Source organism: Antedon bifida, chromosome 3 (genome assembly GCF_963402885.1).
Source record: "Antedon bifida chromosome 3, ecAntBifi1.1, whole genome shotgun sequence".
NCBI lineage: Eukaryota > Metazoa > Echinodermata > Crinoidea > Comatulida > Antedonidae > Antedon > Antedon bifida.
In genome coordinates, this window is record NC_136228.1 from 7,056,818 (window position 1) to 7,077,949 (window position 21,132).

The window sequence follows — 21,132 nt, forward strand, 5'->3', positions numbered from 1 at the left end:
GTGTAAACTCACATTTACCCCCAAGTAGCTCTTAATAACGCACAATATAATAATGAAAGCACTCAGAAACTGAGTGAAGTACTTGGCAACATATTGCCACAGAGGGCGCATGTTGAAAGAAAGTTTTTTGCTTTGTGTATTAGCTATACATTGTTCAATCAAATCCTGCTGGGCTTTATAATTTTATTTTGCCAAGTAAAAAAAAGGACGATGTGTCCAATTAGAATGAAATAAAATGTGATACATGTTTATCAGATATACAATAAATATAATATACAAATGATGATTAATCGAACCGTCAATACGTTTTTTTACGTGGTGTTACCGCAAACCTAGTCGAAAAACGTAAGAGTCCAATTGCTCTTTAACTGTGCGTTCACATTGAACGCAAACCCCAGACGCTTCCTTCGAATTCCTTTCATTATCTTGACGACAATCTTGGCATCATCTAAAGCTCTGTGTAACTGACCGTCCATTCTAATTCCTACAATGACAAAATACATTTATATTATGTTTCTTGTAAATTTGTGAACGTTATTCAATCAATCGTAATATGTTTTAGTAATAATAATGATAACCAATGATAACCAACAAGAGTCGAGGTCCCAATAAAAAGACACGTTGAAATATATAGCCTGCCGCCATATCTAACTGGTCTAAATTGATTTAGTCCTAACTATACTGAAACAGGTCCATTATTCTTTCACTTCGCAATAATAACGGGAACATTACTTACCCGTTGATTAAGTTAATAAACAATTGGGAGAAATATTACAGTACTTTGACTTTAATTTATTATTAACATATTTTAATGTAAATTAAAAATAATTTTATTTTATAGTTGTTTATTTATAATTTAATTTAGCATTTAAATATATAAACTATAGGCTTAATATAATTGAGTTATTCTTTTAAATATTAACTTTATCATCATCTATATTATATATATTATTTGTAATTATTAGTCACTGGTTGGAGGTACACACCTAATTGGTGATAGTGGCTTAGGCTGCTTTTGTGCTTTCCTGGCAGCTAGTGACTATCTTTTGCCTGAATAAATACTAATAATAATGATAATTATAAATAGTGACGACATACCTAACGTTTCTGTCATTTCACTCATGCTGAATGATCTGCCATCAGTTTTGCGCGTGCTCAGAGCATACATAAAGTGTTTTTTTATGTTGCTAAAACTTTTAGCCCATATTGGATACTCCAAACCAGACAGTTTGCATTGATTGCGTATATACTGGTTACAATCAAAGATTCTAAAAAAAACCAAAATATTGTTATTTACCAAATATTTATAAAAAAAAATGACGATTAAACATACATATTGAATACAACAGTAGGCCTTATGGCATTACGTACCCGTCAGTTACTAGGACAAAGTTTTGGTAACAAGTGAGCCTCAATCTGTTCGCTTCCATCCACGACAACATACGTCCGTAAACCGCCGGAAAGGTATCCGCATTTTCAACATCAGCCTGAATCAAAAACAATTGTAAACTTTTCAACTTTGAAAAAACTAAGTCTTAGTGCATTTATGGCCCTTTTCGATTTACTAGTTTTCTGTTTTTTGTTTTTTAAGATGTGAATAAAATAGGCTTACCTGAGTGATCTTCAAAAGATCCAGACAATACGGCGACAATTTCGGGTTTACAACTGGCTTAACGAACTCTTGAAATTCACTGATCTGAAATAAAATCACATACATACGATGAGGCACCTTTTAAAAAAAACGTTTAAAAAAGTGGCTTAAGAAAGGGGTAGTGGTCATGGAACATATCACAAGTGTTTTGTCTTCTCTTAATGAGATATTTTTCACAAAATAGAAGTTCAATGCCTACTTGGTTCAGTCTTGAATCCAGTATAATCGCCCCTATCTCGATTATCTCCGGCTGCCAGTCATGTTGTCGCGGGTAAACACACGTCGCCTCCAGATCAATAACCAAAAAATAACGAGCCATCTAAAAAAAAACGTACTGTACATTATTCAACAAATTTAAGAAAGACATAATAATAAGGACGAGTTGTATTTTAAAATCTCCTATTAAAATACATCTCCTATTTACATCTATTTGGACAAAATATTATAATAACATACTTTCAAATTGTTGAGTTGACTTGTTTAGTTGAGAATTTCCAACGTATGAAAAATCACCACCTATCTATAGTATATTGATAATGTATTTCATCATCAATAATTTAAAATAGTTTTAATTAGTAAAATTTCACAATTTTGGAATTTCCAACTTCGCTTTTAACAGGTGCTTTCAACAGATGGTGTGCTGGGCCTAACCTGGTACAATACAAAATTAAACAATTAAAATAGGCCTAAACAAATTAATTTAACATTTGGGATAAAAGATTCACTTAGGCCTAACTATTTTATAAAATGTTATTTAAATTGTAGCTATACATAGATTGGTATAGGCCTCAAAAGTCCGAATTCACATTCAGTACCGTAATATTGTAAACACCGAACTGTCACCGTACACCCGACATTTGATTGGAGAGGCCTATGACGTAATCACAGTCAATGAAAAAAAATCCCAATTATTCACTAAATGTGAATAAATAGAATGTATTGAGACAATGCTCTCCAGGTTTAATGGAATAGTATTCTGAGATGAGAGTGCGTCGTATTTCATTTTATTTAAATGTGTACGGTATTATTTTATATGGACTAGAAATTCCAAAATAACAAGATTGAATTGAATTGATTCATGACAGGCAGAAGGTGAAATATGGAGATATGGATTTATCAGTCTCATCTTCTGTTATATTGTTTCACCGATATCACTATTAGGCCTACACTGGAAATTCCAATAATGTCGTTTTTTCTGTGTTTCTGCTAAGGGAGATTAATTTGACAAATCATAAACTACAATTCGAATGAAATCATCCGTCCAATTTCATGCTGCGTATGTCGAACTTGATGACGTCATCGAGCAGCTCAGAATCTCCCTCGATTTCCCAACACCAATACATCATCGGCAATCAATAAACATGACGTCATGTCAACATCACATTTATTTATCATTTGATATTAGAATGTAGTCATCAATAAAACAATTTCAATTAGTACTGTACTCCAGTAATCAATTCAATACACTATTTATACAATACAATACTATGATATATATTATATATGTATGCCAGTCTATAATTAGGCATAATAATTCTAGACTGACTATATATATATACGTATAAAGTTAGTAAACGACTATTTGTCCGACCAGAGTTTATTAGATCGAGGCACTAACAAACATTAATCGAAACGTCGAACGATCTTTATTACGTGGTGTTACCGCAAATATTTTATTCGTAAAACGTCATGGTCCATTCACGCTTTAGTTGAGCATTCACATCGAAACGAAAATTTGAACGTTTTCCTCTGATGCCTTTCATAATCTTCACGACAATCTTGGCATCATCTAAAGCTCTGTGTAGCTGACCGTCTATCTTAATTCCTATAAATAAACAAATACGTTTAGCAAATATTGACACCGCACTATATTTTTTATTTTCCAAATATGGTAGTGATATGACATCATCATGTCAAGTTTGATAGTGTAGACAGAGCATTAGACCTACCTAGCTTCTCCGTCATTTCATTGATGGTAAAAGAGCTGCGGTCAGCTTTGCGCGTGCGCAGAGCATACATAAAGTGTTTCTTTATGTTGCTAAAGCTTTTAGCCCATCCCGGATATTCAATTTCAGAGATTTTGCATTGATTACGTATCCACTGATTACAATCAAAGATTCTTAAAAAAAGAACAAATATATTGAAATTAAAAACATCCCTGTGGGTTGCCACAAGAGTCAGAAAAAACTATAGCATACAACATTACATAAACATAATGACATTGTAACATCACATTGAACACAACACAACATTATGAACATAGCATAACACGTTTAATCCATGTATCTAGGCCTACTTTAGTAAAATAGACTCAAAATGAAAATTGAATTTCTATCATCATTTAATAATTTTTTTTCAACTGATGATGTTACAAAATGGTCACATTATTCGGTCAATATTATTAATGTATTTATTTAGGTGTAATTGCGGTTGGGCTAGGCCTAAGTTACAGATAAACCTTAAGCTTACCCGTCTGTGACGAGAACAAAGTTTTGGTAGCCAGTGAGCTTTAATCCGTTCGCTTCCATCCACGTCAACATCCGCCCATAAACCGTCAGAAATGTATCTGCGGTATCAACATCACCCTTGCAGAATAAAATGATAAATATCAACCTCAAGAAAACACATTTGATTTTAATTAACTTTTTAAAATTTGTATTATCTAGACCGAGTGGCTAGGACACTTGACTGAACTTAAATACTACGTAACTTATTATTACTTAAGCAAATGCTAAATTTAAACACTTATGATTCATTTATTTAATAATTTATACTATTGGTTTTTTTTTATTTATTTACTTTTAAATTTTTTTTAATTTTATTTATGTCTTTTTACTTCTTATTTTATATTCTTACTATGTATATCTTACTCGTCATACTTGATTTATATGTTTATGTATCTTTTCTGGTGGGTAAGCCTTAAAGTTTTTTGAACTTATTTGCCCACCAGCCACACATCTTTCTTATATATACATATTGTTGTTACTTAATTACCATATTCATTTTGTGTGGAAATCAATAAAAAACAAACAAACAAACTGTCATACAGAGAGACCCGGGTTCAATTCCCGACAACTCCCAGTCCACTCAGCTGTAAACGAGTACATGGGAGGTACATCACCAATGCCGAGGTTAGTACAATGAGCTCCTTACATCTTATTTCCCTACGTTCAGAATGAACACGGGACTCGGGCCTTTATCTTTTTTGGCCCTTTTAAAATCTACCACTAAGAGACGGGAAGTATGGATAAAGTATGGATAAAATGTTCATTTCTTACCTGAGTGATCTTCAAAAGATCCAGACAATACGGCGATAATATCGGGTTTACAACTGGCTTAACAAACTCCTGAAATTCACTGATCTGAAATAAGAATCACACTGGTATCGTTAATACAGATGTTAGGAGAAGGACGGGTGGGTTGGTGACGGCGAGTCATATGGTACCAAGTATGATTTTAATTACAATCTAAATGCTTAAAATCAAACAAACAAGTCCAATGCCTACTTGGTTCAGTCTTCCAGTATCCAGTATAACCGCCCCTATTTCAATTATCTCGGCGTCCCAGTCCTGTTGTCGAGGGTAAATACACGTCGCCTCCAGATCAATAACCAAGTAGCGCGCCATCTAAACAAAATAAGACATTGTAAATTAATTAATAACAAAAATAACCTTTAAGATGTGCAGTATAAATTAAAATGAATGTATTTCTATTAAGCAATTGTTGTAGCCTATGTAACAAACCAATTATACTACCATATAGCCTACCTTTGTATTTATTAGTCTGTACAGTATACCGTAATGTAAGAGACTTCCAACTCTGTTTAGAGGTGACACAATCAAGAAATGAAAATGACTCGTCGCACGATTCACAACCTAATTTATAGTCCTCTGACTTTCATCATCGATAACCAAAATAATTCTATAATAATTAAAACATTACACAATAATTTTGGAATTTCCAATTTGGATTTTTCCAGGTTGGTTAGGCCTACTACTAAAATAAAGCGACGCATCGCAAGGACGTATAAACGCAACTTAAATGATTTGACCAATCTCAAGTGATTGATTATTCGAACAGTGGTCATTAGTCAACAATTCGCATGCGTTGCGTGTACGTCCTTGCGTTGAGTCTGAGAAAACATACAATCTGCTCAGATCATCTTTCATTTGGAAGATGAGTTAGATTGAAAATTTTCCCAATACAATTGTTTACATAACCTACCTTCTTATTCTATAATAATGTAATAAACTTTTGTTCAGATAAACTTGATTGATGAGTATTTTTCAACAGTGTAAAATATCCAATCGAGAGTCAATTTATATACCGTACTCTATAGTATATCCTCATCGACGCTAATAATTTGGGAATTTCCAAAGGCTACAAGTAGGCCTAGGCTTATGTGGGTTGACAATGACAATGGCAATGATTTATTTATTTCTTTATCGACCCTTCAGGGTATGAAAGAATATTCTTTCAACCTTATACCAACCTTGATTACCAACAATACTAATAAATAAACAAACGAAATAAATAGGCCCGCCTCTATTTGAAAGTTATAAATAGATTCCATCAATGACGCAAGTTGACAACAACATAGCACAACGCGAGTTGATCAATCACGAGCAGTTCGGATGCCACCGCTTGTGAAATACTTCGCGCACGTCCTTACTTTGCGCAAGTCCTAACTTTGCGCAAGTCCTTACTCTGCGCACGTCCTTGCTTTGCGTCGTAGGAAAACGCTTATAAAGTCGTTGTAAGTGGAATCACAATCATTATGAAATTGTTTCCACCATTAATATCTCATTTTTTCGGATCAGCAGATTTAAAAATACTGAACAATGAAGCTCAAATACAAGTCCACTAATTCATTCATGCATCGAGATATAGTCAACAGCGTATTTTTAGTGATAGATGTATCTACCTCATAAACTGCGAAAGATCGAATTATTGTTGCTAATATTAATAATTTCAAATGACAAGACAGATTATTATAATATTATTATGTTTTATTATATTACGTAACAACTTTGTAACCGAGCATTGTTATTTATGTTAATAATATTATAAAATAATTAAGAAGACCATGTATTAATTAATTCCATTTCAGCAATGAGTAACAACAATACTTTATCAGTCCAGGGGGGAAATGGAAAAAAGCTTCCCACTTTCTAGGAGTTTTATATGGTTAAGTAATCAGATAGTCTAGTGTACTGTTATGTCACTCTGTAACATGACCACCATTTCCCCCTAACTGTTATGTTGATAAATTGTTTGCGGTACACACCACGTATATACATTTCTAAAGAACTGTTGATTTTCCCGACGGACAATACTTTACATTTAACTATTATCATGGTGTACCGAAATCATTCGTTTTAAAGAAGAGGCCGCGCCTATCTGGGCTATACAGATCCTACACCACAATGAATAGTTTACCCATAATTTCCAATATCCAAAATTAAACCTGATACCAGATATAAAGACACTGTTGAATTGCACGATGGACTGTGTCATTCGCGTGTGAACTCACATTTACCCCCAAGTAGCTCTTAATAACGCACAATATAATAATGAAAGCACTCAGAAACTGAGTGAAGTACTTGGCAACATATTGCCACAGAGGGCGCATGTTGAAAGATAGTTTTTTGCTTTGTGTATTAGCTATACATTGTTCAATCAAATCTTGCTGGGCTTTATAATTTTATTTTGCCAAGTAAAAAAAATGACGATGTGTCCAATAAATAAAATGTGATACATGTTTATCAGATATACAATAAATATAAAATACAAATGATGATTAATCGAACCGTCAACCGCAAACCTAGTCGAAAAACGTAAGAGTCCAATTGCTCTTTAACTGTGCGTTCACATTGAACGCAAACCCCAGACGCTTCCTTCGAATTCCTTTCATTATCTTCACGACAATCTTGGCATCATCTAAAGCTCTGTGTAACTGACCGTCCATTCTAATTCCTACAATGACAAAATACATTTATATTATGTTTCTTGTGAATTTGTGAACTTTATTCAATCAATCGTAATATTTTTTTAGTAATAATAATGATAACCAATGATAACCAACAAGAGTCGAGGTCCCAATAAAAAGACACGTTTAAAAATATGGCCTGCCGCCATATTTAACTGGTCTAAAGTGATTTAGTCCTAACTATACTGAAACAGGACCATTATTCTTTCACTTCGCAATAATGATAATTATAAATAGTGACGACATACCTAACGTTTCTGTCATTTCACTCATGCTGAATGATCTGCCATCAGTTTTGCGCGTGCTCAGAGCATACATAAAGTGTTTTTTTATGTTGCTAAAACTTTTAGCCCATATTGGATACTCCAAACCAGACAGTTTGCATTGATTGCGTATATACTGGTTACAATCAAAGATTCTAAAAAAAAAATATTGTTATTTACCAAATATTTATGAAAAAATGACGATTATAAACACACATATTGTACACAACAGTAGGCCTTATGGCATTACGTACCCATCAGTTACTAGGACAAAGTTTTGGTAACAAGTGAGCCTCAATCTGTTCGCTTCCATCCACGACAACATACGTCCGTAAACCGCCGGAAAGGTATCCGCATTTTCAACATCAGCCTGAATCAAAAACAATTGTAAACTTTTCAACTTTGAAAAAACTAAGTCTTAGTGCATTTATGGCCATTTTCGATTTACTAGTTTTCTGTTTTTTGTTTTTTAAGATGTGAATAAAATAGGCTTACCTGAGTGATCTTCAAAAGATCCAGACAATACGGCGACAATTTCGGGTTTACAACTGGCTTAACGAACTCTTGAAATTCACTGATCTGAAATAAAATCACATACATACGATCAGGCACCTTTTAAAAAAAACGTTTACAAAAGTGGCTTAAGAAAGGGGTAGTGGTCATGGAACATATCACAAGTGTTTTGTCTTCTCTTAATGAGATATTTTTCAAACAAAATGGAAGTTCAATGCCTACTTGGTTCAGTCTTGAATCCAGTATAATCGCCCCTATCTCGATTATCTCCGGCTGCCAGTCATGTTGTCGCGGGTAAACACACGTCGCCTCCAGATCAATAACCAAAAAATAACGAGCCATCTAAAAAAAAACGTACTGTACATTATTCAACAAATTTAAGAAAGACCTAATAATAAGGACGAGTTGTATTTTAAAATCTCCTATTAAAATACATCTACTATTTACATCTATTTGGACAAAATATTATAATAACATACTTTCAAATTGTTGAGTTGACTTGTTTAGTTGAGAATTTCCAACGTATGAAAAATCACCACCTATCTATAGTATATTGATAATGTATTTCATCATCAATAATTTAAAATAGTTTTAATTAGTAAAATTTCACAATTTTGGAATTTCCAACTTCGCTTTTAACAGGTGCTTTCAACAGATGGTGTGCTGGGCCTAACCTGGTACAATACAAAATTAAACAATTAAAATAGGCCTAAACAAATTAATTTAACATTTGGGATAAAAGATTCACTTAGGCCTAACTATTTTATAAAATGTTATTTAAATTGTAGCTATACATAGATTGGTATAGGCCTCAAAAGTCCGAATTCACATTCAGTACCGTAATATTGTAAACACCGAACTGTCACCGTACACCCGACATTTGATTGGAGAGGCCTATGACGTAATCACATTCAATGAAAAAAAAATCCCAATTATTCACTAAATGTGAATAAATAGAATGTATTGAGACAATGCTCTCCAGGTTTAATGGAATAGTATTCTGAGATGAGAGTGCGTCGTATTTCATTTTATTTAAATGTGTACGGTATTATTTTATATGGACTAGAAATTCCAAAATAACAAGATTGAATTGAATTGATTCATGACAGGCAGAAGGTGAAATATGGAGATATGGATTTGTCAGTCTCATCTTCTGTTATATTGTTTCACCGATATCACTATTAGGCCTACACTGGAAATTCCAATAATGTCGTTTTTTCTGTGTTTCTGCTAAGGGAGATTAATTTGACAAATCATAAACTACAATTCGAATGAAATCATCCGTCCAATTTCTGCGTATGTCGAACTTGATGACGTCATCGAGCAGCTCAGAATCTCCCTCGATTTCCCAACACCAATGCATCATCGGCAATCAATAAACATGACGTCATGTCAACACCACATTTATTTATCATTTGATATTAGAATGTAGTCATCAATAAAACAATTTCAATTAGTACTGTACTCCAGTAATCAATTTAATACACTATTTATACAATACAATACTATGATATATATTATATATGTATGCCAGTCTATAATTAGGCATAATAATTCTAGACTGACTATATATATATATACGTATAAAGTTAGTAAACGACTATTTGTCCGACCAGAGTTTATTAGATCGAGACACTAACAAACATTAATCGAAACGTCGAACGATCTTTATTACGTGGTGTTACCGCAAATATTTTATTCGTAAAACGTCATGGTCCATTCACGCTTTAGTTGAGCATTCACATCGAAACGAAAATTTGAACGTTTTCCTCTGATGCCTTTCATAATCTTCACGACAATCTTGGCATCATCTAAAGCTCTGTGTAGCTGACCGTCTATCCTAATTCCTATAAATAAACAAATACGTTTAGCAAATATTGACACGGCACTACTATATTTTTTATTTTCCAAAAAAGAATTTTGATTTTTAAAAATTATCATGGCCCATGCTGGACAGATTTACCAGTGGATGATAGTAATTATGATAATATCACTTAAGCTCTGTCTACACTATCAAACTAGTTGTGTGATGTGCTCAAATATGGTAGTGATATACCCAAATATGGTAGTGATATGACATCATCATGTCCATATATGAACACATCACATTTTGTTGTCACATAAGGTTTGATAGTGTAGACAGAGCATTAGACCTACCTAGCTTCTCCGTCATTTCACTGATGGTAAAAGAGCTGCGGTCAGCTTTGCGCGTGCGCAGAGCATACATAAAGTGTTTTTTTATGTTGCTAAAACTTTTAGCCCATCCCGGATATTCGATGTCAGAGATTTTGCATTGATTACGTATCCACTGATTACAATCAAAGATTCTTAAAAAAGAACAAATATATTCAAATTAAAAACATTCCGGTAGGTTGCCACAAGAGTCAGAAAAAACTATAGCATACGACATTACATAAACATAACATCACATTGTAACTTCACATTAAACACAACACAACATTATGAACATAGCATAACACGTTTAATCCATGTATCTAGGCCTACTTTAGTAAAATAGACTCAAAATGAAAATTGAATTTCGATCATCATTTAATAATTTTTTTTCAACTGATGATGTTACAAAATGGTCACATTATTCGGTCAATATTATTAATGTATTTATTTAGGTTGAATTGCGGTTGGGCTAGGCCTAAGTTATAGATAAACCTTAAGCTTACCCGTCTGTGACGAGAACAAAGTTTTGGTAGCCAGTGAGCTTTAATCTGTTCGCTTCCATCCACGTCAACATCCGTTCATAAACCGTCAGAAATGTATCTGCGGTATCAACATCACCCTTGCAGAATAAAATGTTAAATATCAACCTCAAGAAAACACATTTGATTTTAATTAACTTTTTAAAATTTGTATTATCTAGACCGAGTGGTTAGGACACTTGACTGAACTTAAATACTACGTAACTTATTATTACTTATGCAAATGCTAAAGTTTAAACACTTATGATTCATTTATTTAATAATTTATACTATTGGTTTTTTTTTTATTTATTTACTTTTAAATTGTTTTAAATTTTATTTACGTCTTTTTACTTCTTATTTTATATTCTTACTATGTATATCTTACTCGTCATACTTGATTATGTTTATGTATCTTTTCTGGTGGGTAAGCCTTAAAGTTTTTTTAACTTATTTGCCCACCAGCCACACATCTTTCTATATATGTCTATTGTTACTTAATTATCATATTCATTTTGTGTGGAAATCAATAAAAAACAAACAAACAAACTGTCATACAGAGAGACCCGGGTTCAATTCCCAACAACTCCCAGTCCACTCAGCTGTAAACGAGTACCTGGGAGGTACATCACCAATGCCGAGGTTAGTACAGTGAGCTCCTTACATCTTATTGACTCGGGCCTTTATCTTTTTTGGCCCTTTTAAAATCTACCACTAAGAGACGAGAAGTATGGATAAAGTATGGATAAAATGTTCATTTCTTACCTGAGTGATCTTCAAAAGATCCAGACAATACGGCGATAATATCGGGTTTACAACTGGCTTAACAAACTCCTGAAATTCACTGATCTGAAATAAGAATCACACTGGTATCGTTAATACAGATGTTAGGAGAAGGACGGGTGGGTTGGTGACGGCGAGTCATATGGTACAAAGTATGATTTTAATTACAATCTAAATGCTTAAATCAAATTAAACAAACAAGTCCAATAATAATATTATAAGTAGTTCTTTGATAGTAAACCAATAAAACTTACGTTGGCAAGACAGTTTCGTCTAGCTGTCAGCTTGACTTCTTCAGTTGCTATGATGCGTTATGACGCCGACTGGTCTCCTTTCCAGCCACTAGAAACTGTCTTGCCAACGTAAGTTTTATTGGTTTACTATCAAAGAACTACTTATATTATTATACGAATCGAAACCAGAAGAAATGTTTTCATTAAACAAGTCCAATGCCTACTTGTTTCAGTCTCGAATCCAGTATGACCGCCCCTATTTCAATTATCTCCGCGTCCCAGTCCTGTTGTCGCGGGTAAATACACGTCGCCTCCAGATCAATAACCAAGAAGTAGCGCGCCATCTAAACAAAATAAGACATTGTAAATTAATGAATAACAAAAATAACCCTTAAGATGTGCAGTATAAATTAAAATGAATGTATTTCTATTAAGCAATTGTTGTAGCCTATGTAACAAACCAATTCTACCAAACAATTTAATTGTGCGCATGTATAGCCTACCTTTGTATTTATTAGTCTGTACAGTATACCGTAATGTAAGAGACTTCCAACTCTGTTTAGAGGTGACACAATCAAGAAATGAAAATGACTCGTCGCACGATTCACAACCTAATTTATAGTCCTCTGACTTTCATCATCGATAACCAAAATAATTCTATAATAATTAAAACATTACACAATAATTTTGGAAATTCCAATTTGGATTTTTCCAGGTTGGTTAGGCCTACTACTAAAATAAACAATCAAAATAAACAAATACTACTGGCAGTTTCCTTTTATAAATGTTAATTTAATAATAAATGTAAAGAGTTATTATAGCGATAAGCAAGTTTGTACAAAGTCAGTCATGACGTAGTATACAATTGTAAACATACAGGACATCAGCAATTTCCCACAATATAGCGATGGATGGATAAAGCTTGGTGGCCTCAACGACGATATCCAACGCACAAAGACGTTAGCGCAACGCAAGTAAATTGCGCGTTTCCACTTGGACGCACAGAAATGAGTTAACGCGCGCGACAACGTGACAATCACAAGCGACAGTTTGCATGATCCATCGTGTCGTGATTGGTAAAACTTGCGACGCGATTAAATCCACGCGTCGTGGTGCAAGGTTGCGCAATTATTTTATTAACAAGATAAAAATTTAGTAACAAAATGTGTCATAAAAAAATTAAAATGACGCATAAAAAGATTAAACTTAATACTGCTTCAAAAGTGGGAACTACATTGCAATAAGATAACAATTTAGTAACAAAATGTTTTATAAAACGTTAAAATTTTTATTTATTTTATTTTATTTTATTCAATTTCCAGGTAACAAAAATCATAAACATCAATCAACAAAACAGAACAAAAGTACTATCAGCACCTGCGGGTAACCAAAAGTGGATCAGTTCAAAAGAACTGCACTGTCGAGTGGCTTTCCCAACTAATAGTACGAAAAACGCAATAGACATAAAAACACAGTGATAGTCTAGATGAATTCGATATCAGTAATACATTTTTTCAAATCCCTTCTAAACCCCCCAAAGTTAAACAGGACTTTGTTACGAACTTCATGCGGGATACATTCCCATATTCGAGGGAAATTAACAAACAGGGAGTATTTAAATGCATTAGTTCTAGCATACATGTGTTTAAAGGTGAGGGACTCTGGATACCGAGAATTAATTGTAAGGTATTCAAATATATCAAAATCAATTAAATTATGCAAACACTTAACTACAAAAATTATACTATGAAATTTCATTCTTTGAACCATATCTGGTAAATTTAGAATCTTAAGCCTGTCAGTGAAATCGCCTTCAACACACAATTTAGTAACCCGTCTTAATGACTTGTTAATAGCTATATTATGTTGTTTTTGATGTGGATCCCACACAGGAGCACCATATTCAATAACAGGTCGACATAGTGCATTAAAAAGTCGTAGTAAAATTTCGGTGTCATTGAAACCTACAAACCGTTTGATAAACCCAAGCATTCTCATAGATTTCATCGATACATCATTAACGTGAGCAGACCATGTTAAATCACGTGAGAAGTTAATACCAAGATATTTATGTGAATTAACAGCTTCAAGGGGATTGGATTCGATTGTATAAATAAAGTGAGGGATATAATTACGTTTCCTAGTTATGTGCATGACTTTACACTTCTTTGCATTTAATTTCATTTTATTATCCTCACACCATTTGGAAATTTTACAAAGATCCTGTTGTAAGGTAAGTGCATCATGACGACTGAATACAGGTTTATAAATTACTTTTTTTTTTTTTTTTTTTAAGGTGCAAAGACCGTAATCTTACATAACCCTAAAGGTGTGTGATACGGTAGTCCTTACATAAAATAAAACAACATATATATGAAAACAAATTACATCTGGGTCCACATGATTGTCGAGATAATGGATATACCGAAAATACTTTTCTGTATGTTATTGGATCAATACAAAATAGCGTAAATGGGTTGTCGTATTACGTGGTGTTACCGAAAACATATCTGCTTAGTCGTCGAAAAACCTCAATGTCCAATCAGGCCTGTATGTTGCATTGGTATTGAACGCAAACCCTGGACGTCTTCCTCGAATACCTTTCATTATTTTAACGATAATCTTGGCATCATCTAAAGCTCTGTGTAACTGACCGTCCATTTCAATGCCTAAAATTAAAAATAACTACATTTCAACCAGTCAAATTATGGTAATGAAACGATTTGCTAAGATTAAACAATTAAAACTATTATTATTAGGTGATCATTTAGAATAAAATGATCACCTATTGTTATTGTATAAAATCTTTATTATTTTTTTTTTTTTTCTTTTTATTGTTTCTGTACACTATTTTGTGTAACAATTATCTCAAAAAGTTTAATGTCAATGATTACAAAAATTTCAGAATATCTTTCAAATAATATAACTTAATCCTAATAAGCTTTCCAGCGTGATCACTCATCCGTGACGACATTTATACGCCATTTTGCGAAATCACATTATCAATCATATCTCCATAATTCATTATCACATATTAATGAAATTCACTACACGTAAACTTCAGATCAAGGGTAAAAATATTAGCAAATAAAAATGCACGCGCACGTAGGTTCATGCGCGTGATATCGCGCGTTAAAAATTTAAAACGCTCAAAATTAAGTTTTGATCAATTTAGAGCATGAATTAGGCCATTTGCGTGTTTCAAAAAAGTACTGCGCAAAAATGCGTTTTTGCGCGCGCGATACTTAAAAAGCGTAAAAAACATGAATTTTGTTTACAAATCTCATTCTACTCACCATCCTTAGTACATTCACCAAATTTGAGTCAGTTCCGACTTAAAATAACGCTATACGAGCACGTTAAAAATGACAAAATGCGCACATTAATTTTACAAAAGTTCTGAAAATGGTGAAAAATAGGTCTTTTTTAAAATGAAAATAATTCTTCAGAATGCAAGATGACCCCCGATTTTTTTAACTTATTCTGGAAGCCATTGAGTTGTAGATATGAATTCATGTACACATTTTACGTACAAAATGTTTTGACGTCATCAAATGGCCACTTGAATTTAAAAATTAGGATTTGTTATCTTTTTGTGTAGATTATCACATTCAACAGAGCGCATCTTGGTTATGTGTGCTCGAATTTCGCACAACTTTCAGTATGTGCTTGCTTAATTAATTATCTTTATCATGAGTTGACACTATCTTCATTTTAATGACGTCATCACGCGTAAAAACTTGAATAACGTAGGCCGTGTAATTTCACCTTCGCAGTAAATTTGAATATCTTACAGCTCTTCAGAATTGAAGGTTACCTTGATGATTATAATTTATTATGAAAGCTGATGAAATGTAGATATTAATTCATATAAAAATTAAGCCTATCGGATGTTGTGACGTTAACATATGGCCAGTTGAAGTGAAAAAGTAGTTTTTTCATATTTTTCGTCAAAGTTATACACAATTCAAAGAGCGCGCACAGCGCTTCTACGTGCCAAATTTTTTTCCAAATCTTATATTTTTTTGCTCAATTAATTATCTTTCGAAATTGTCATCTTAAAGTTTAGTTTGATAACGTCATCATGCCAAAAAATTAGAACATGTGTGTCCCGTAATTTCACCTATGCTACACTGTATATAGATATACAGTATATACTGTACATATTGTATATGGCGTATAGGCACAACTCAGCACTATAAGCATATAATAGGATGGCATACATCAACATTTTCCGATCGTATGTTAACGTACGTGCATGTTTAAAAAAAATTAATTTCAGTAAAATGATAAAAATGATCACCTATAATTCGTCAAAGTGACGAATTAAATTCTAGTTATCATTATTATTATTACGTACCGAGCTTTTCCGTCATTTCACTCATGTTGTGCGTTCTGCCATTAACTTTGCGCGCGCGCAGAACGTACATAAAATGTGATTTTATGTTGCTGAAACTTTTAGCCCATTCCGGGTATTCCAACTTGCAGAGTTTACACTGGTGCTGTATATATTGATTGCAATCAAAGATTCTAAAAAATACATTTCGTTTCGGTTACATTGGTGCTACTTCATTATAAACTAAATCTTGGTTCCCACAAGGACGTAGATGCAAAGCAAGCGAGTTGACCAATGACAAGCACCTGTTCGAATAATCCATCGCTTGTGATTGGTCAAATCACTTACGTAGCGTTACGTCATTGCGTTGCGTCTCTAGTGGGAACCAAGCTTAACTATTAGTGTGCTTATATCATAACATAATACAGTATTACAAAATATTAGAACGCCTATTTAAAGGAACGCCATCGGGACCCATCTAACAAAGTTTCTATTTAATAGGGGTGTCCTCGAATAGAGGTTGGTCAAAAGGTGACAAGTCCGTTGCACGGGAACGTCCCCTTAATCGCGGTGTCTCCTGAATACCAGTGTCCAAAGGAGTTCTACTTTAATACTACTAACCCATCCGTGACGAGTGTAAAGTTTCCTGATCTAGATGTGGTATTCAATCCGTTACTTCTCATCCATGTCAACATTCGTTCGTAGACGTCTGGGAAGGTATCAGCTCTATCAACGTTAGCCTGGATCAAATAGAGAAGTGCTTTATTCGTATTTTTTATTGACAAAAAACATCACAACCACAACAACAAAGAACAACCACAAAGTAAGTGGCAGGAAACAAAAAGGGAACAGTATGGCTAAGTTGAGCGCCAGTGTTCCCCTCTTACAGAGTAGCACATTAGCACTTTAAATAGGCCTATTTTATTTATTAGGTGATCATTTAGAATAAAATGATCACCTATTGTTATTGTATAAAATCTTTATTATTTTTTTTCTTTTTATTGTTTCTGTACACTATTTTGTGTAACAATTATCTCAAAAAGTTTAATGTCAATGATTACAAAAATTTCAGAATATCTTTCAAATAATATAACTTAATCCTAATAAGCTTTCCAGCGTGATCACTCATCCGTGACGACATTTATACGCCATTTTGCGAAATCACATTATCAATCATATCTCCATAATTCATTATCACATATTAATGAAATTCACTACACGTAAACTTCAGATCAAGGGTAAAATATTAGCAAATAAAAACGCACGCGCACGTAGGTTCATGCGCGTGATATCGCGCGTTAAAAATTTAAAACGCTCAAAATTAAGTTTTGATCAATTTAGAGCATGAATTAGGCCATTTGCGTGTTTCAAAAAATTACTGCGCAAAAATGCGTTTTTGCGCGCGCGATACTTAAAAAGCGTAAAAAATATGAATTTTTTTTACAAATCTCATTCTACTCACCATCCTTAGTACATTCACCAAATTTGAGTCAGTTCCGACTTAAAATAACGCTATACGAGCACGTTAAAAATGACAAAATGCGCACATTAATTTTACAAAAGTTCTGAAAATGGTGAAAAATAGGTCTTTTTTAAAATGAAAATAATTCTTCAGAATGCAAGATGACCCCCGATTTTTTTAACTTATTCTGGAAGCCATTGAGTTGTAGATATGAATTCATGTACACATTTTACGTACAAAATGTTTTGACGTCATCAAATGGCCACTTGAATTTAAAAATTAGGATTTGTTATCTTTTTGTGTAGATTATCACATTCAACAGAGCGCATCTTGGTTATGTGTGCTCGAATTTCGCACAACTTTCAGTATGTGCTTGCTTAATTAATTATCTTTATCATGAGTTGACACTATCTTCATTTTAATGACGTCATCACGCGTAAAAACTTGAATAACGTAGGCCGTGTAATTTCACCTTCACAGTAAATTTGAATATCTTACAGCTCTTCAGAATTGAAGGTAACCTTGATGATTATAATTTATTATGAAAGCTGATGAAATGTAGATATTAATTCATATAAAAATTAAGCCTATCGGATGTTGTGACGTTAACATATGGCCAGTTGAAGTGAAAAAGTAGTTTTTTTCATATTTTTCGTCAAAGTTATACACAATTCAAAGAGCGCACACAGCGCTTCTACGTGCCAAATTTTTTTCCAAATCTTATATTTTTTTGTTCAATTAATTATCTTTCGAAATTGTCATCTTAAAGTTTAGTTTGATAACGTCATCATGCCAAAAAATTAGAACATGTGTGTCCCGTAATTTCACCTATGCTACACTGTATATAGATATACAGTATATACTGTACATATTGTATATGGCATATAGGCACAACTCAGCACTATAAGCATATAATAGGATGGCATACATCAACATTTTCCGATCGTATGTTAACGTACGTGCATGTTTAAAAAAAATTAATTTCAGTAAAATGATAAAAATGATCACCTATAATTCGTCAAAGTGACGAATTAAATTCTAGTTCAATTTTATTATTTATTCCAAATTATTTTACAAAATACTTCTGATTAAGTCATGATTATTTATAATTTTAGTAACGTATTGTTATTTTATTCGTTCATTCTAGTCACGTTTGTTATTGATTTATTCACATCAATGCTTCAGCTAAGTCTGCCTGTGATTCTGCTTAGATGATAGGTGCTTACCTGTGTAATTTTCGTAAGGTCTAGACAAAACGATGAAAGCGTAGAATTAACCACTGGCTGAACAAACTCCTGAAATTCACTGATCTGAAACGACAGAACTGGCATTTAAATCCATATCAAGGTGTAAAGACTTACGCTCTGTCTACACTACCGTAGTAAACTAGTTTGACAAAAACAGTGTAACAAGCCCAAATATGGTAGTGATATGCTCAAATATGGTAGTGATGACATCATCATGTCTATGTCCACATCACATTTTTTGTAACATAAAGTTCGATAGTGTAGACAGAGCTTTAGGGCATAATAATGTTGATAACAATAGTACAGTAGGCCTACTATATATTAGTATAGGCTATGATGTTTTGTTGTAGGCCTAAGGTCTTACCTCGTTTAGCTTTGAATCCAGTATAATTGCCCCTATCTCGATGATCTCCGGCTCCCAGTCATGTTGTCGCGGGTAAACACACGTCGCCTCCAGATCAATAACCATGAAATAGCGCACCATCTAAAAAATAAGATTTAAGAACAATAATTGATAATATAATTTGCTCACGGTAAAGTTAAACAAATTCGGGATGTCACACTTGGTCTCTGATTGGAGGCAGTGGTCAGACATTATAGGCTAAAAGTTAAACCTGTTTCTAAAACATCCCATGCATATGCCTACATCAAGTAGGCCTAAAGTCAGTTTTCCGGTTCCTATCGATACATATAATTCAAAGAAAGATACTTTAAATAAATTAAATTGAGCCAACATTATCATACCTTTTTAACGAAGAATGTTGTGTAAACGTTTCTAAAGCCGTTGAGTTGTTGAGTATGGCAGCGTTCGTCAAAAGTGTCAACAAATCTCTGTCATCGACGACGTTATATACTTTGCATCGCATTCATGATCAAAATAATTCCAGGAAGTTAAGATGTTGGAATTTCCAGTTACATACATTACCATCTGTAGCCTGGTTACTATAGTACTATCTAAACATTTCTTTGAATTGAGGAAATAATAAGGCTTTTTAAACATACAAACATTGTAATCAATTCAATTTAACAATACGGTGCAAGGAGAGACGACACTGATTCATTTGTTCAAATACAAACAGTCCGACGGGTAGGCAATCTGGAAATTCCAACACATCACAGTGAAATGACGCAGTATTAAAATGTAAATGTCCCAGTGCTTTAAACAAGACTTGTTGTACAGCGCTTTGTGTTTTTTGTTTTTTTTTGGAAAAGCGCTGCTTTATAAATCCATAAGTATATAGGGCCTAATGCTCTTCCTAGAGCCGCGTAACGTCAATTTACTGCACTAAAACGGACGATCGATCTGTAGGCCTACACGGTAGAGTAGGCCTAGGCCTATATAACCAGTGAATATTCCCTGCAATGTCACATCAATTCCTCTACTCACTCACGTTTATGTTTGGGCGTACGTCACCGGTTCATTAAAAACCTATATGTATCACAATTGAAAACAAATTAAATATATTACGCCCGCTATTCTGACCTTTAAACAACACGTTATGTTAATTTCAGACTTCGATGCATTTCGGTTATTTGTTATTGGAAGGCATATAGTATATTGTATGGTGTATGATGCGCACATAACTTGGCTAATTTTCGCATTTAAATTTACCTTGAACTTCTAAATCAATATATATCTATAAGTAATGCATTCACTGAACTTTATAAATCAGCTTCGGGGAAACCAATAAATGGAATTTCCCAAAGTATTGGTCAAAGGTTAATTATTTTTAATGTTATGCGATATGGATAGCACCACATAAGGATATAATTGTCATTGTATGCAGTGTCATTTGTTAGTGTTATTATCTAATTTAATTTTGACTATAACAGGAGATATTTTAGGTGACACTTTTTTAAAAGAACATTTCGATTGTTGTACGCATACTTTGCAAGCGTGACCTGGAATAGAAAGCCAAGAACTATTATGTAGCAATTAAGCTGTATTATAATAAAAAGCAC

General features: G+C 33.4%; 5 protein-coding genes across 6 annotated transcripts; all 5 read right to left on the reverse strand.

The window, feature by feature from the left end:
• Positions 1–324: 324 nt before the first annotated feature.
• LOC144837179 (3'-5' exoribonuclease 1-like) lies at positions 325–5,946 on the reverse strand. Of its 2 annotated transcripts, none has more exons than XM_078692195.1 (6): positions 5,876–5,946; positions 1,851–1,970; positions 1,613–1,696; positions 1,372–1,487; positions 1,099–1,268; positions 325–484 (listed from the first exon to the last, which is right to left on the reverse strand). In XM_078692195.1, the coding sequence occupies exons 2-6, from the start codon at positions 1,968–1,970 to the stop codon at positions 333–335; spliced, it is 642 nt and encodes a 213-aa protein (XP_078548321.1). In that variant the 5' UTR covers positions 5,876–5,946; the 3' UTR covers positions 325–332. The 2 variants fall into 2 exon arrangements, with proteins under 2 accessions (XP_078548321.1, XP_078548320.1); XM_078692194.1 differs by lacking the exon at positions 5,876–5,946 and adding an exon at positions 2,108–2,186.
• Positions 3,102–5,552, reverse strand: LOC144838105 (3'-5' exoribonuclease 1-like). The gene is made up of 6 exons (XM_078693464.1): positions 5,547–5,552; positions 5,158–5,277; positions 4,930–5,013; positions 4,121–4,236; positions 3,601–3,770; positions 3,102–3,476 (listed from the first exon to the last, which is right to left on the reverse strand). Exons 1-6 carry the CDS (start codon positions 5,550–5,552, stop codon positions 3,325–3,327), a joined length of 648 nt encoding a protein of 215 aa, XP_078549590.1. The 3' UTR covers positions 3,102–3,324.
• A 2,195-nt stretch (positions 5,947–8,141) lies between the features above and the next one.
• Positions 8,142–8,955, reverse strand: LOC144838107 (3'-5' exoribonuclease 1-like). Its single transcript, XM_078693465.1, has 4 exons — positions 8,896–8,955; positions 8,639–8,758; positions 8,399–8,482; positions 8,142–8,273 (listed from the first exon to the last, which is right to left on the reverse strand). The coding sequence occupies exons 2-4, from the start codon at positions 8,756–8,758 to the stop codon at positions 8,142–8,144; spliced, it is 336 nt and encodes a 111-aa protein (XP_078549591.1). The 5' UTR covers positions 8,896–8,955.
• A 931-nt stretch (positions 8,956–9,886) lies between these two features.
• LOC144837178 (3'-5' exoribonuclease 1-like) lies at positions 9,887–13,257 on the reverse strand. Its single transcript, XM_078692192.1, has 6 exons — positions 12,680–13,257; positions 12,350–12,469; positions 11,875–11,958; positions 11,095–11,210; positions 10,574–10,743; positions 9,887–10,263 (listed from the first exon to the last, which is right to left on the reverse strand). Exons 2-6 carry the CDS (start codon positions 12,467–12,469, stop codon positions 10,112–10,114), a joined length of 642 nt encoding a protein of 213 aa, XP_078548318.1. The 5' UTR covers positions 12,680–13,257; the 3' UTR covers positions 9,887–10,111.
• Positions 13,258–13,447: 190 nt separating this feature from the next.
• On the reverse strand, positions 13,448–20,125 carry LOC144837177 (3'-5' exoribonuclease 1-like). The gene is made up of 6 exons (XM_078692191.1): positions 19,915–20,125; positions 19,535–19,654; positions 19,150–19,233; positions 17,083–17,201; positions 16,486–16,655; positions 13,448–14,794 (listed from the first exon to the last, which is right to left on the reverse strand). The coding sequence occupies exons 2-6, from the start codon at positions 19,652–19,654 to the stop codon at positions 14,640–14,642; spliced, it is 648 nt and encodes a 215-aa protein (XP_078548317.1). The 5' UTR covers positions 19,915–20,125; the 3' UTR covers positions 13,448–14,639.
• Between the last annotated feature and the right edge of the window lie 1,007 nt (positions 20,126–21,132).

What these genes read in the sequence shown, in the direction of transcription:
- LOC144837177 (XM_078692191.1), bottom strand. Translation starts at nt 19,654, where the DNA reads ATGGTGCGCTATTTCATGGTTATTGATCTGGAGGCGACGTGTGTTTAC. An exon ending in ACCTTACGAAAATTACACAG is followed by an intron (nt 17,202 to 19,149) that starts GTAAGCACCTAT and finishes TATTTGATCCAG; the next exon opens with GCTAACGTTGATAGAGCTGA. An exon ending in TGAAATGACGGAAAAGCTCG is followed by an intron (nt 14,795 to 16,485) that starts GTACGTAATAAT and finishes TTTTAATTTTAG; the next exon opens with GCATTGAAATGGACGGTCAG.
- LOC144837179 (XM_078692195.1), bottom strand. Translation starts at nt 1,970, where the DNA reads ATGGCTCGTTATTTTTTGGTTATTGATCTGGAGGCGACGTGTGTTTAC. An exon ending in TGGATTCAAGACTGAACCAA is followed by an intron (nt 1,697 to 1,850) that starts GTAGGCATTGAA and finishes ATTTTATTTCAG; the next exon opens with ATCAGTGAATTTCAAGAGTT. An exon ending in TGAAATGACAGAAACGTTAG is followed by an intron (nt 485 to 1,098) that starts GTATGTCGTCAC and finishes TTGTCATTGTAG; the next exon opens with GAATTAGAATGGACGGTCAG.
- LOC144838107 (XM_078693465.1), bottom strand. Translation starts at nt 8,758, where the DNA reads ATGGCTCGTTATTTTTTGGTTATTGATCTGGAGGCGACGTGTGTTTAC. An exon ending in TGGATTCAAGACTGAACCAA is followed by an intron (nt 8,483 to 8,638) that starts GTAGGCATTGAA and finishes ATTTTATTTCAG; the next exon opens with ATCAGTGAATTTCAAGAGTT. An exon ending in ATCTTTTGAAGATCACTCAG is followed by an intron (nt 8,274 to 8,398) that starts GTAAGCCTATTT and finishes TTTTTGATTCAG; the next exon opens with GCTGATGTTGAAAATGCGGA.
- LOC144837178 (XM_078692192.1), bottom strand. Translation starts at nt 12,469, where the DNA reads ATGGCGCGCTACTTCTTGGTTATTGATCTGGAGGCGACGTGTATTTAC. An exon ending in TGGATTCGAGACTGAAACAA is followed by an intron (nt 11,959 to 12,349) that starts GTAGGCATTGGA and finishes TTCTTATTTCAG; the next exon opens with ATCAGTGAATTTCAGGAGTT. An exon ending in ATCTTTTGAAGATCACTCAG is followed by an intron (nt 11,211 to 11,874) that starts GTAAGAAATGAA and finishes TTATTCTGCAAG; the next exon opens with GGTGATGTTGATACCGCAGA.
- LOC144838105 (XM_078693464.1), bottom strand. An exon ending in ATACTGGAAGACTGAACCAA is followed by an intron (nt 5,014 to 5,157) that starts GTAGGCATTGGA and finishes TTCTTATTTCAG; the next exon opens with ATCAGTGAATTTCAGGAGTT. An exon ending in TGAAATGACGGAGAAGCTAG is followed by an intron (nt 3,477 to 3,600) that starts GTAGGTCTAATG and finishes GTTTATTTATAG; the next exon opens with GAATTAAGATAGACGGTCAG.